Source organism: Macrosteles quadrilineatus, unplaced genomic scaffold (genome assembly GCF_028750875.1).
Source record: "Macrosteles quadrilineatus isolate MER2022 unplaced genomic scaffold, UCM_ALF_1.0 Scaffold_4__1_contigs__length_99947679, whole genome shotgun sequence".
Lineage (NCBI taxonomy): Eukaryota > Metazoa > Arthropoda > Insecta > Hemiptera > Cicadellidae > Macrosteles > Macrosteles quadrilineatus.
Genome location: NW_026542597.1, coordinates 66118328 through 66133442, shown reverse-complemented (window position 1 = coordinate 66133442; position 15115 = coordinate 66118328). Strand labels below are relative to the sequence as shown.

The window sequence follows — 15115 nt, the reverse complement described above, 5'->3', positions numbered from 1 at the left end:
GGTTGGCATGCTGGGATTTTCTACAGCCTGGAAGCACCAAAACCATCTTCAATTAATTATTAAAATTAATATCAACATTGCTTTACATTTTTCTAGAGTTATTTATAAACTTAAAAACAATCACTAGGAGAAATAAGTGAATAATGGAAAATACTCATCCCGTTTAATACAAACAGCACAATATATACATAACAACTTCAACATTTACATTAGTCCTAACTGGGCTTCAACACCCAAAAAACTTAAGCTATGGAAAGAAAAATGTATAAATAAGCAGAATATGTATTAATAAATTAATAAAATACATCTTGATCTTGACAGACAACACAATACAGTAAGTAAAAATATGAATTGAAATAAATGTAAAAGTTACTCCACAGGAGTATAAGGGAATTGTGATTATGATCTGTAGGTATTAGCTTATATGTAGCTAGATCCGTGATTCAAAGGATCCAGAAGTACATGATGAAAACAAAGACGACGACGGCGCCCGCAGCTGCCTTCATGTACATGGACTTCATGTTGAGATACGTCGCATCCTTCTTGTACTTCTGTGAAAGTATTGAGAGATTTTGTGCTTTGGTGTCCAGCTCTGGAAATCAGAAAGAAGAGCTAATGAAATATGATACACGTTATAATTAAATAGCGTTGACTTTTGGGCACCTATTAGAGTAGACCCTTGGCTTCTATCCGTATAAAAATATATCCAGAAAAATCACAGTAGCTGATTTGTAATTCAAAAGTAACCCATTTAAATAAGTAGCTGAGTGTAGACCTGCCATAATAATATTTCATTTTAGTTTTCAAAACTGTAAAAGGTGATTATACATGTAATACGCTATAGTTTAGAATTTAGAATATAAAATCCTAGGACATTCAGATTTGTATGTATACTAAGAAAATTCTGCAATAAGCCTAGTATTTTTCACTGCCAATACCATAAATGGCATTTTACTGAAGTTTCATGTATGAGGCAAAGGTGAACACATGAACATTAAATTTCAATAAAAAGGAAAGGAAATAACAGAAATAATTGGACCTAGAGCCGGAATACCACTTTCAGTAGGCTACAAGTTATGAAAAATTCTTTTCATTACGACACAAAAATACACACATACAGAATATGACAACATTTTTATATTGTAAATTAGTCTAATAATAGTAATCAGTAAAAGTTGATTTATATTATAACAATAAATGATAAACAAGCACAAGAGAGCAAGGGAAAATCTACTAATTTTTTCCCTAAGTGTTTTAAATGGATGCATTGCACGACGTCCAAAATATAATTCTTGAACTGTATCTCGACGTCCAATATACAATATTTGACGCAAGACGTCCAAACCTCATAGATCACGAATTCCTTCTAGATCAGCTGTTTTTGCTGCTCGTGTTCTTTCTATACTGTAAATACGAGCAACAGCTTCAATACACTTGTAGAAAATTGTCATAATTTCTACAAAAAGCAACTCTGTTACCTGATAAAACAGTTCCTCTCTGTAAAACATCATCAATGTTTTGCACCATTATTCTCTGTACATCTTGCAGCTCAGTGTTCAGAGAGTTGAGATTTCTTCGCACTCGCGAGTCGGTGAATACCTTCTTGGCTTTTTGGATGTATGTGTCTGAAATAAAATTGATACGGTAAGTAATTTTATTTGTTTAGATAAACATAGTTTTTGACTTTTAGATTAAGGAGGATAGCAGCTAGCTTACCTTGAAGAAGAATAGGTAGAACATACATAAGAAACACTGAACACAAAATATTTTGTCCTCTTGGAGGACTTTGTCAAGTGTAGAGGGAGTGAAGAGAGTATACAAAAATACCCCCGCCACAGCAAACCTGCAGCCTGACAAATTTCCGTTTGCCTGATTCTGATTGGATTTACACTCAAATGTATGCTTAAAAATATCGCATTTATTCCCTATTTAAATATAATTAGTTTAATGAGTACTTAGGTTGTAAAATTTAAATAGATTACAGTAGAACCCCTCATAACCGGCCACCACGGGACCAAGCCCCTGGCCGGATAACGATTTGGCTGGATAAACCAACCTACAATGAAAATGATAATTCATACCAGTTATAACAATAGGTAATCAATATATGCAGTGAAAAGTCTCATTCCAGTCTGTTCTGGGATTATTAAAAAAAATAAACATGTTTGTAATAAGAAAAAAAAAATATTTGTAGGTTAAAATGGTTAAGTAATGAAGAACGTATAAATATTATGATTCTAGGCAACAAATACTATTAATGAAGGTAAAAATGACTATAAATTGGACTTGAAAATCATTAGGACTTAAATGGTACATGCATTTCAACCACAGAATGTGATTTCAATTCAACATTTTTATCCATTTTGTAAAATACAAAAATTAATAATATACTGTACTGTTAACTAACCCTACTTTGGAAATAATCAACCAACTGATCAAAGGTTAGGCCTACTAGCTCAACTTAGTATAGTGACACAGCAAAAAATGTATAAACAGATAAATAGTGAGAACAATTTATTTGATGACTTGAGCAGTCACAAAGACTAGTGCTTGCATCTAAACGTCCGTAAGCTGTGAGAAAAACATTTTGATATTGGCTTCCTGGAAGGGGCCGGATAAACAGAGGACCGGTAAAACCAAGGCCGGATATGATGGGTTCTACTGTAGTAACAAATAAATGCATTTTCCAAATTTGATAAAAATATGCTCATATATAAACAAGTAAACTACAACATACTTATCTCCATGAGAATAACATCGGAATTTAAAGTTTATAATTTTTTGGAATTTTTTTCCTAACCATTAGGCGCATAATAAGGCTTCAATATACTAAATTGTTTGTTTTTTAATTTCTACAAAATGGTTTGGAAAGATATTTCTAAATTTTATGTTTTTCTTAGTCAAAAATGGGAAAACCCAATTTTTACTCCATAAAACCCCCCATAAACACCCGTTCCTATGGTCCGATCATGCTGGTTTGTGAACTCGTTCAAATAAATATAGGCTTACACGTTTATACCAAATTTCATCAGTTTAACTTTCTTCACTCTCTTTTCTCTTTAAACTTGAAAAAGTCCCCCCAGGAGACAAAATATTGTGTGATCAGTGTCTCTAGTCTTTTGTGTGTTGGGCTAGGCAACCTATAATTTTTCAAGGTAAGTTAGATCTTCCTTATCCTGCGATTCAAAATCTTGGCCTAGAGCCTTTCCTTCAACAAAACTAAATATATGTAGGTAGTGTAAAAAAATGACTAATTGGCTAATTGGGCCAGAAAAACCCAAAAAACTACAAGAACAAGAAATATACAAAAATAGATTTTTAACTTAAATCCTATTTTGCGTCCAAAGAAATAATTTCTGAGTATTAATATATCATAATAGCCAATGTAAACAAAAATAGTATATTCGAAACAATGCATTAAGTTACACTCTAGGCACACAAAAAAATATAAAATGAATCATGATTAAATGATATTTTATTTTAGTCTAAACCTTAAAAAATAAATAATATCAATAGATTAAGAATAAAAAAATGTACCAATCATTTTTCATATTTTTTTCCAAAATCTATGCCCCAACACCTTACCTTTTACCTTTTTGTATTTTTATACAATAATAAAATCTTTGTTCTATAAATCACACTACAAAAAAGGACTTACCAAACTCAATAAATGTGTATGGCCTGGACACTGTACTGACTCTTTTTCCATACTGGGAATAAAACTCCTGTGCAATATCCTCGAGGTATGAGAAAGCCAGACGTTTGGAATAGTTGCGTTCACACAGCACGAGGTAGCAGACATCTCGTTCAATCAGATAGCTGGAAACAATATTAGATTCATTAATAATGCACAGTGGCGGATTATGACCTCAGTGGCCCCTAGGCACATGTATGGCTTTCTGTAACATTCTACACATATAACGTAATTTTAATGTAGAAAACCAATGTGAAGTTTTGTAATTTTATTTGTTTACTAGGTGAAACCCGTCGAAATCGACGGTACTTTCAAGGCTTACGCTAATTCATCTAACTGCGATAAATTGAGTGAAATTATACATATTTTGAGCATTTAGCATTGTTTAAAGGCTAATAAGTGTAAGAGTTATTATTAGTATGTTATCTGGTATCTCTTCCTTTGGATGTACCATTAAATAGTTTTAAAATCGTATTGGTGGATCTTTTGTAGTCAAACAATTCCGCGTTTTCATCAGTGTAATGCAGATTAATCTATGATTTTATTTGAAAAATATATATATACAGTATATCTGTTTGTTGGGAACACACGTTCTGACTTCAAAGGGAGGTATATCCGTTACAGTGTAAGTTAGATTTTTCCTTCGTCACGTCGCGTCAGTTTCTGTGCTAATGAATAACCTTCTAGCACAGTTTTGAGAAATTGGTTGTTGGGTTACTGTTAAAGCTGGAATTCCTTGACATGGGGGATGTCAGTTAGTTGTCTCAGCCTGATCAATAACATAAAGTTAAAGTTGTCAAAATAATCTCTCTAAGGAATGTTAGGTGTAGTGGAATACTTGAAGTGAAGTTAGCTTTTATTCTTGAACTGTTAGGGGCCTCCTCATTTATATGGTCTTGGTGGCTTCATTGGCAACAAATAATGCAAATGACATAGCAATGGGACATTTCCAAAAAGCAAAAATACTGTAAATTGGCTGTTACGTATATATTGACGTTTACATATTGGTAATCAACGTATCTTATAAAGGATGATGTGATCTAGTTTAAAAGGAATATGACCTTTCTGTCATGACAGTAGCTGCTTAAATAGTATTTACTCATCAGGCCATTTTTTACAGCCAAAATGTCGTGTTATTTTCAATAATGTTACCAACCCAGTGGGCCATGGTCAGTAATATAGGCCACTGTAAATAATTTGTCAAGATAGGTACCATTTTAGGCAAGGTTTCTGTGTTTGGATGTTATTAGACACGGTAAGAGCACAATAAAATTATTCTGCAGATGAATTTTCTGTTGGAGAAATATAAGTGTGCTGTATATTGCAGTATTCCAGCTTAATGACTTTCTAAATCCTACACATATTTCTATATAAATATTGTAAAATGTTTTATCCAGTTGCTGTAAACTACTATTAATTTAACAAAATATGGACACGGCTCAAATTGGCACCATGCCCTTCTGCACTTGTATTATTTTGTATTGTATTCCACAATCGAAGATTTTCCCAATGATTGAAAACATTTTGATTTTGACAATAATCTCATGAACCTATGATGATCTGTCTAGAATAATATGATAAAATATAGGCAAAAGAAAAGTAGTGAAAAAGGCAGACACCAACCCGTAAAATAGATATAAGATAGTTGAATAAGAAATAACTGTAAGAGTTACTGTGATAAAAGGATTTTCCACTGATTTTGTAATGGAACGTTATGTTATATTGCAAAACATGACATGATACAGAAGAAAATCAATTTTAAAATCAGAAAATAACATTGCAAATACTTCTTTTGGACAATTCAGTAACTCCAAATAAATGTGTGTTCTTTAAAATACAACTAGTGAACCTGTGCGGCTCAATGCCCCGCAAAATAACATATGAATTTAGAAAACAAATTCATCCTGTTATATATTGACTCGACGTCGAAAATTAAATACAGTAATAATAAAGCCTTAGAAGGGAAGCAGTCCAGCCATTTTCTAGCTGTATGTGTAGGCTATTATATTTAGTAAATTAATAAGTGTTAAAGTTCAAGTGTGTTCCTAGTTATTTTTTAAAGATTTTTAAAATACATTTAACAAAACATTTTATCATATCAAACCAATAGGCCTATGAAGCATATTTTGAGGGTCTTACAATGCTGTTTGAAGAATATACTTTTAAAAATAAACACAAAAAAAAACAATATTTTTAACACAAAAGCACTTCCACGAATACTACGATTTTAGTCTTAAAGTTACCTCCAGGAAGATTACCCTGGTCAGAATTTTCCGTAATGAATATGCGTATCCTATTAAAAGATGTAGCCTTACTTTAAAACAACATACAATATAGTTGCTCATGACTGAAATTGATCTGGGTAAGAACAGTGCTGATCTTTAAATAAAGGGTTTGTGCTGCAAACGCCAAAGATAACATAAATTAGCATCTTTCCATTTTAAAAGGTAACTTAAGTTTGTTTCAGACGGGCACATTTTTATCCTCGAAATCAAAATATGTCCCCACTCACTTGTCCCAGTTAAGACTTTACATTCTATTAAGTTGTTAACCATTCTGATCGCATGAAGCCTTGTGCTATTAATGAGGCCCTTTTTTATGTATTAATATTCCACATCAATAAAACCACTGCCCCCTTTTATTAGTCTAATCTGTGTCTTGGCAATCCACTGACCTCTATATTTAAAAACTCAGTTGGATTTTCTAGATGGGTGCCTCCGCCTTTGTCTGTTTTCGAGGACCCACTCTTCTTCCCCTTGGCATACTGACAGTTAATTACCTAACTTGTCAAGTTCATGTACTAATTCATTAATACTGTTAGTTTATAAAGAAAATTAGATAAAAGTTACTTGGCTCGGTGCTTTCATAATTGCAAACTCAAAATACACCCAGAAGTAAAAAAGACTCAAGTTATTGGTTAAAAAAACTATGTTTGTGTAACAACATTATTCACATGAAGTAGATGATTTGTTTGATTTGTCAATCAGCTGTTATATTTAAAATTATTTAATAATGTCAAAGATTTGTGATTTTAAATACATAAATTATTATAGTTAAGTTTTCTAAATCATGGTAACTTATTTTCAACTAAATTTTACTATTCCCAGCATTAAAACAAAGTAGGGCCTGTTAAGATCCATTATGGGTAAACTTTAAGGTACACAATCCTTGATTGAAATGCAGTATACATTAACAGTCATAACACACAGCAATTATTATGTAGTAGACTTTGACTATTTTCAAGTAACAAACATATGTTTCTGTAAATAAAAATCATCTCCCATGTTATCCTTATGGAGAAATATGAAACTTTAATGGGCCCCAGGGCCTCACTCTCTAATTATTTCCTTAAAAAGAAAGTTTCCTGCACAACTTCACGTTACGCTCTTTCCAATGACACCAAAAACATGACAATCGGTTCAGTAGTTTCGGAGGAGTAATTGTCACAAAAAATCTGCTTGCGTATTAACCCTCTATCTGGCGCTGGTCGATTTTAGACCACTAAAACGTGAGTTCTCAGTGGCGCTGGTCGATTATAGACCAAGATGACATGGGTCGGGTTTTTCTATTATTAAAATATGAAAACAGTTTTAAAACGCAATAAATCTTATACCATTAGAAAGATGAGATTCTGAGGATTCATTTTCATGCATAAAACATTATTCAGTGAGAATTATGTAGCGAGAAACGGTAGTTTGAAAAACTAGAGAGTTCAAAATAGATTTTGGCGGTGGAAAGTTTTGGTCACGTGACTACAAAAACAGCTGTTTTTGGCGATTGTCAATTAAATTGTATACAATATTAGTACATATTCTGAAACTACAATACATTCCCTACAATTCTTTGTGAATCTATAAGGTTGATTGTAAAAATTTTATTTGTTTTTAAAAATGTCATAAATATTATGTTTTTGTAAAAAAATCTTCAAAATTATACATTCCGACGTAAATTTCTCCGACATTTTAGAATTCAACTAAATATAACTATATATTTTCAGAAAGATCTTTTTATTACCTATTGTACAGTATCATTTCATTTTTTGTTGATGCATTCTATTATTTCCTACGTGACAAAAATAAATTTGGTAGTTTTTCAAAAAAGAAAATACGTATGAAGAATTTATTTTTTTATAATTTTATTTTTATGAGTATTTAAAAAACATTGATATTTCTACGTAGGGAATCATATTTCACACAAACTTTACATTTAGATAAAATGTGTAAAAAATTATTTTGTGGTTTTCTTGTGGGTTGCTTTTGAAATTTCTAATTTGCATAATCCAAAAATTTGCAAACCTTTTGCTACTACGCCTAAACGCATTGCTAGAAAAAGAATATTTTTATATCATTATATTCTAAATTCATCACTGAAATAGAAAATATATATATGTGTGTACTTATATTCACAAATAATTGTTCTGTGGCAAAATATATGATACCACTACAAAAGCGCCAAAATATACCCGCCACTGGTGAATAAAATGACCGCCAGATCTAGGGTTAAATAAGTACGAGTAATGTCCAGTGGTCGAAACTCGACCAAAAATATGTAATGTACTCACTTATGTTAATGTTTCACCCCACACTAATAATAAAACATGTGATTGGAGTTTCTTCCATTTGTTTTGATTTTCTGTTTATATTTCGTTGTTATTTCGTCACCAGGATGGCAACGCATAAGATCCATGTTAATTTTTTCAAATTTTTAAACTAATTGTTTGCGCTTATCTTTGAGCCTATTTAAATGTATAAAGGGATTCTGCACACCTACAGGAAAATAGCTTTCTAACGGTATGCGTAGATTTTCCCTACGATGCACACGAGCTGAGAAAAAAGGTTTTAAAGAAACATGCTTGCCTATTAATATATAGATAGATTTAAAAATTAACAGCTGTTTCATTAAAAAGTATTATCCACATGGCCAACATGTAAACAAATCTGTGGAGGGATCTTTAAAGGCTTCTGGGGCAGAGCTCTAAGGGAATTTACTTAGTTTTTCTTTTGATAACTCATCTACAGACCAAGACCTTTCTTTGGACACCTCTACCAAGTTTCTACGCCCAGCCGTTCTCTCAAATTAGTGGAGACAAAGTTTCCAATTAAATATTTAGATTCCCCCATGTTAATCTTATGGGAGAAAACTCAACTTTGATTGAAGATCCTGTCCAAACTAATAAAGATTTAAAAAAATTAAAAACACTTTGCAAAACTACAGATCAGGGCCATTTTTTTGACACTTTAATCATTAAAATCGGTCCAAAAATGAGGGAGGAGTTCTGTTCACAAAAATCGGCTTAGCGTATTATATATATAGATTGCAATTTTATTTTATTTTATTTTTTTGTTATGTCTTAGAAGTATAACTAATTTTAGAGTTGTTATTTAATATTAGCCATCTCTAAGCTTAACTACCCTATATTTATATAATACTAGCTGTACCCGCGGGCTTCGCCCCGTTTAACTTCATAAGTATTCGCATGGCTCATTCACGTCCTGCTTGAAGTTCGTTCGCTACGCTCACTCACCTTTAGGTTGGAGCTCGTTCGCTGCGCTCACTTGCCTTCAGGTTAGCTCGTTCGCTACGCTAACTCGCCTCAAGGTTGAAGTTCGTTCGCTATGCTCACTCACCTTTTGGTTGGAAATTAGCTGTTGTAATAAATTTAAAAAAAAATTAATAGTGCTGCACCCTGTTGGTAATCCTTGTAACTTTTATGCTGTTGAATATCATAGAACAGAACCAACTTGTTTAATTGAGACAGATGTTAAGATTCATTAATTCCTTTTAAATATTAAAAATCATAAGATTAACTTGGGGAACTACAGAGCCACTGGGGCGGAGCCCGAAAGGGTTTTTGAGATAAGAATATGCTTTAATGTTAATCGGGAATGTGAGCTATCAGCATGCCAAATTTCAGCCCAATCCGTCCAGTAGTTTATGCGTGATTGAGCAACACACACACAAACATACACACAAACTCACAAACTTTCAGATTTATAATATCAGTAAGATTTGTAGGCCTACATTATATCAATATTAGGCTATAGCAATATATGTGTTTAAAGAAGCTACTTAAAAAAATAGTATTAGTTTTAAAGTAGGCTAGTTTACATAAGTAGTTTTGAGATACTTACTGGAAATAATAAGGTCCTGTTTCTATGGTACACTGTGGAGGGCTTTGTGCGCTTAACTTCCTGAATAGAAGTTTGGCTTGGTTCTGATACTCAAGAATACTGCGTCCAGACTGAAAAATGTATTAACCTTTTTAGTGTTGAATGAACTGAATACCTTGTAAGACATTTTTAATTCTATTTCATTAATCATCTGCGTTGTGCCATCTGAGTAAAGCGGTTAGGTTAGGTTACTTCAGTTTAGATTATGAGTACCTGGGGAGGGGAAAATCATTAGTTTACTCTAAAAGCAGTTTAGTATTGCAGATACATTAATCCACTCCCAAACTCCACACTGCTTACCTTTACTACTTCTTTCACCACTCCCTACGTTGTGGACCTGTTTGCCCTCCATCCCTACACCATTTTAGAATTCCAGATACATAAATGCCACAGACAGTTCCCACACTCTGCACTGCCAGCCTTACTACTTCCTCCACCATTTCCTACGTTATGGACCTGTTTTCCTCACTTCTCATGGCATTTTAGGATTGTAGATACCCTAATCTAATCCCCATTAGCAGTTCCCACACTCCAGACTGCTCACCTTTACTACTTCCTTCACCACATCCTAGGTCGCAGACCTGTTTCCCTTCCTTCCAACGGAATTTAAGGATTGCAGATACCCTAATCTAATCGTCATTAACAGTTCCCGCACTCCGGACTGCTTACCTTTACTACTTCCTTCACCACTTCCTACGTCGCGGACCTGTTTCCCTCCCTTCCAACGGCATTTTAGGATTGCAGATACCCTAATCTAATCGTCATTAACAGTTCCCACACTCCGGACTGCTTGACTTTACTACTTCCTTCAACACTTCCTTCGTCGCGGACCTGTTTCTCTCCCTCCCATGGCATTTTAGGCTTGTAGATACCTTAATCTAATTATCATAAACAGTTCCTACAATTCGGACTGCTCACCTTTCCTACTTCCTTCACCACTTCCTACGTTGCGGACCTGTTTCCCTCCCTTCCCATAACATTTTAGGATTACAGATACCTTAATCTAATCGTCATAAACAGTTCCCATACTCCGGACTACCGTACTTGAATTTACTACTTCCTTCACCACTTCCTACGTCGCGGACCTGTTTCCCTCCCTTCCCATAGCATTTAAGGCTTGTAGATACCTTAATCTAATTATCATAAACAGTTCCCACACTCCGGACTGCTTGACTTTAATACTTCCTTCAACACTTCCATCGTCGCGGACCTGTTTCCCTACCTTCTCATGGCATTTTAGGATTGTAGATACCTTAATCTAATTATCATAAACAGTTCCTACAATTCGGACTGCTCACCTTTACTACTTCCTTCACCACATCCTACGTCGCGGACTTGTTTCCCTCCCTTCCCATAGCATTTTAGGCTTGTAGATACCTTAATCTAATTATCATAAACAGTTCCTACAATTCGGACTGCTCACCTTTACTACTTCCTTCACCACTTCCTACGTCGCGGACCTGAGTTTCCCTCCCTTCCCATAACATTTTAGGATTGCAGATACCTTAATCTAATCGTCATAAACAGTTCCCACACTCCGGACTACCGTACTTGAATTTACTACTTCCTTCACCACTTCCTACGTCGCGGACCTGTTTCCCTCCCTTCCAACGGCATTTAAACATTGCATATACCCTAATCTAATCGTCATAAACAGTTCCCACACTCGAGACTGCTCGCCTTTACTACTTCCTTCACCACTTCCTACGTTGCGGACCTGTTTTCCTCCCTTCCCATAGCATTTTAGGAATGTTGATACCTTAATCTAATCGTCATAAACAGTTCCCACACTCCAGACTGCTCGCCTTTACTACTTCCTTCACCACATCCTACGTCGCGGACCTGTTTCCCTCCCTTCCCATAGCATTTTAGGCTTGTAGATACCTTAATCTAATTATCATAAACAGTTCCCACACTCCGGACTGCTTGACTTTAATACTTCCTTCAACACTTCCATCGTCGCGGACCTGTTTCCCTACCTTCTCATGGCAAATTTTAGGATTGTAGATACCTTAATCTAATTATCATAAACAGTTCCTACAATTCGGACTGCTCACCTTTACTACTTCCTTCACCACTTCCTACGTCGCGGACCTGTTTCCCTCCCTTCCAACGGCATTCAAGGATTACAGATACCCTAATCTAATCGTCGTAAACAGTTACCACACTCCAGACTGCTCGCCTTTAATACTTCTTTCACCACTTCCTACGTCGCGGACCTGTTTCCCTCCCTTCCCATAGCATTTTAGGCTTGTAGATACCTTAATCTAATTATCATAAACAGTTCCTACAATTCGGACTGCTCACCTTTACTACTTCCTTCACCACTTCCTACGTCGCGCACCTGAGTTTCCCTCCCTTCCCATAACATTTTAGGATTGCAGATACCTTAATCTAATTATCATAAACAGTTCCCACACTCGAGACTGCTCGCCTTTACTACAATCCTTCACCACTTCCTACGTTGCGGACCTGTTTCCCTCCCTTCCCATAGCATTTTAGGAATGTAGATACCTTAATCTAGTCGTCATAAACAGTTCCCACACTCCAGACTGCTCACCTTTACTACTTCCTTCACCACTTCCTACGTCGCGGACCTGTTTCCCTCCCTTCCCATAACATTTTAGGATTGCAGATACTTTAATCTAATCGTCATAAACAGTTCCCACACTCCGGACTACCGTACTTGAATTTACTACTTCCTTTACCACTTCCTACGTCGCGGACCTGTTTCCCTCTCTTCCAACGGCATTTAAGGATTGCAGATACCCTAATCTAATCGTCATAAACAGTTCCACACTGCTAGCCTTTACTACAATCATAGATAAAAAAAGTCCTGCTACAATGTATCGAGCAATTTTCAGTAAAATCTTTGCTCAATAGTAACTGATGTTTTTCCCTACTGTATTTGTAATTGCTAGTATACTGTGGATAGACTACTTACAAGTCTTTTGTTTACTTTTTCCTTGTTATTCAATTCAACTAACATGGTTACTTAGCAACCAATAAGACTAATGTTAAAAACATCTGACTTTCAGTTTCATTTTTCTATGCAATTAGATTTTTGTTGGCAGTTCTAACTGCAGTAAACTCGTTTTTAGGCCATAAATAAACTATTTACAACATTTGAAGAAAATCTTCGTAGCCGTTTTCGAGATCTTGGTGCAAGCATACATACATACAAGCAAACATTGCTCGTATTAGAGTATAGGAAAGGATTTAGTTTAGTTTATGATAATAACAAACAAGGTAACATTTATAAAAACAAGTTCTATATGTTGTCTAATTTGGTAATGAGATCTACAATGACGTTTATTTTACTTGTGTCTTCTTTTACCTGTTTTTTTTTTTTATATATATAAAAGGTTGGCAGCCTCTTTTAACCTTGCATTTGCCCGTCCACACAGACTACAGATCTGTGCGTGGAACGTATCCAGCAAAGCAAGGGGTGAGCTGGTACAGTAAAAAGGTTAACTGTAGGCCTACTGATAAAATGTTTGTGGCAGTGACCAGAATACGAACCCACGACATCACTGCCTTGGGCTTAAAGTCTGTGACGCTACCAACTGAGCCACCGACTCACCAAAGTTCATAAAAAGGTCAAATTTTGTAAATGATATTTTATTTGTCATAATTAAGTTATTAGGCTAAAAAACTTATCTAAACTAACTTTTTAACTTATTTGCTGCAGTGTGCTGTAAAAGAATGACAGGCAGCCCTCCTCTTGAATAGACCCATAATAGTAACAGATGATATTATTTGACGATATAATTTCATCCCATAATATACTGTATGTTATCTGCAGAACTGAACCCTACTTATCACTGGGTGTGCATGTAACTTAGCCTATCTACACTAATTAATTGTGATAGGCCTAGGCCTACTAAGTTTATCATATTGATTCACTTAAGGGCTTTTCTTTTTACCAATAAGTTATTGTTCTGTGGGTGGTTCTTATATTATTTATCTAACTTTGGCATTTTGGGGTTTGTGTTTTTTCCAGTTTTTTTTTACTTTAATACTTTCTTATTAAATGGCGACCATACAAAGTAGGTATTTTAAGCCAAGTATGTCATGGAGATGAGTGTAGGGTGAGTGGCGCGATCTTGTAGTCTTGTTAGTGCCTTAGACACAGCTGGTTAATTAATAGCCCATACAGCTAATGGCAACTAAGGGACCTACAGCTTATAGTGGAATCCGAACCACATATTTTCCTTGGTAGGCCTATATACGAATTGGTCTAGCTAATTATCAGGATAGTACTGCGGATAGTCGTAGTACTCACTCGTGCGGACGTTAATCCACACCAAGGAGTATCGCATCCACAGTGCATGCCTATAAATATCCACAATTCATGACCTCCTAGTAGCTGGATTACAGGACGACGCCACCCGCCCCAGATTTAAGTACTGTCTTACCCGTGGATGGGGACAGATTCCAGATGTTTAACGTTCACAATAATATCCAAGATTAGATAAATCTACTATCACAAAAAATTTGGACAAACAGTGTGGTAAGTGGTAAGTTAATGTATCTCAAGACACCGTGAGCATTAAGATCAAAAGCATATGGTGTCATTTTTTCATTTTGATGAATCGTCGTTGTTACTCAACCGGCATACATAGTCAATGGTAGGAACAGATATCATTTTTAATAGATCAGCATCCATTTTTACATGTGTTTGTGTATCTCCTACAGGTAGATAAGCCTGAGCTACTAGGGTTCAAGAGAGCCTAGCCTAGTTAATTTTTCAGGAATCAGATTAAGAAGGGCAAGGGATTATCTAGCTTTGATATAGAACAGGCTTTTCCGGTGGTCAGAAACTTATTCAAGTACTGCCAAAATTAAAAATAAGTTACTGCAACGTTTTTCTCCATCATAAAATTATTTGCTAACCTGTTCATCATCTTGCATAGTCGCTGCTAAAGGCAGGCCATCGTGTATGCGAGCTATCATAGTCATTAACACCATCTTGGAGCTGTGATTTTCTTTAACAATTAACTTTAACTTGTAATCTAAAACCACCTCACAACATTATTTCTAGTAGGTTTAAGGAATTATTAAACTACAGCTTTCACAGTTAACCTCAAACCAAGATTTCAACAGTTTTGATAGAAGACATCAACTCAAAATCCAAGCAGACAGCTGAATCGCCGATGACAACGAACGTACACGTCGACTTGAATTATCACTGTCATTTTGATTTCGTTTTCAAATCACCTGCAAAGGTAACTTCAAAGACCAACTACAA

General features: G+C 35.0%; 1 protein-coding gene across 1 annotated transcript; it reads right to left on the bottom strand.

Moving 5' to 3' along the window:
* Window positions 1–146: 146 nt before the first annotated feature.
* On the bottom strand, window positions 147–15033 carry LOC128992193 (vesicle-trafficking protein SEC22b). The gene is made up of 5 exons (XM_054415657.1): window positions 14761–15033; window positions 9826–9935; window positions 3659–3819; window positions 1479–1625; window positions 147–592 (listed from the first exon to the last, which is right to left on the bottom strand). The coding sequence occupies exons 1-5, from the start codon at window positions 14833–14835 to the stop codon at window positions 444–446; spliced, it is 642 nt and encodes a 213-aa protein (XP_054271632.1). The 5' UTR covers window positions 14836–15033; the 3' UTR covers window positions 147–443.
* Between the last annotated feature and the right edge of the window lie 82 nt (window positions 15034–15115).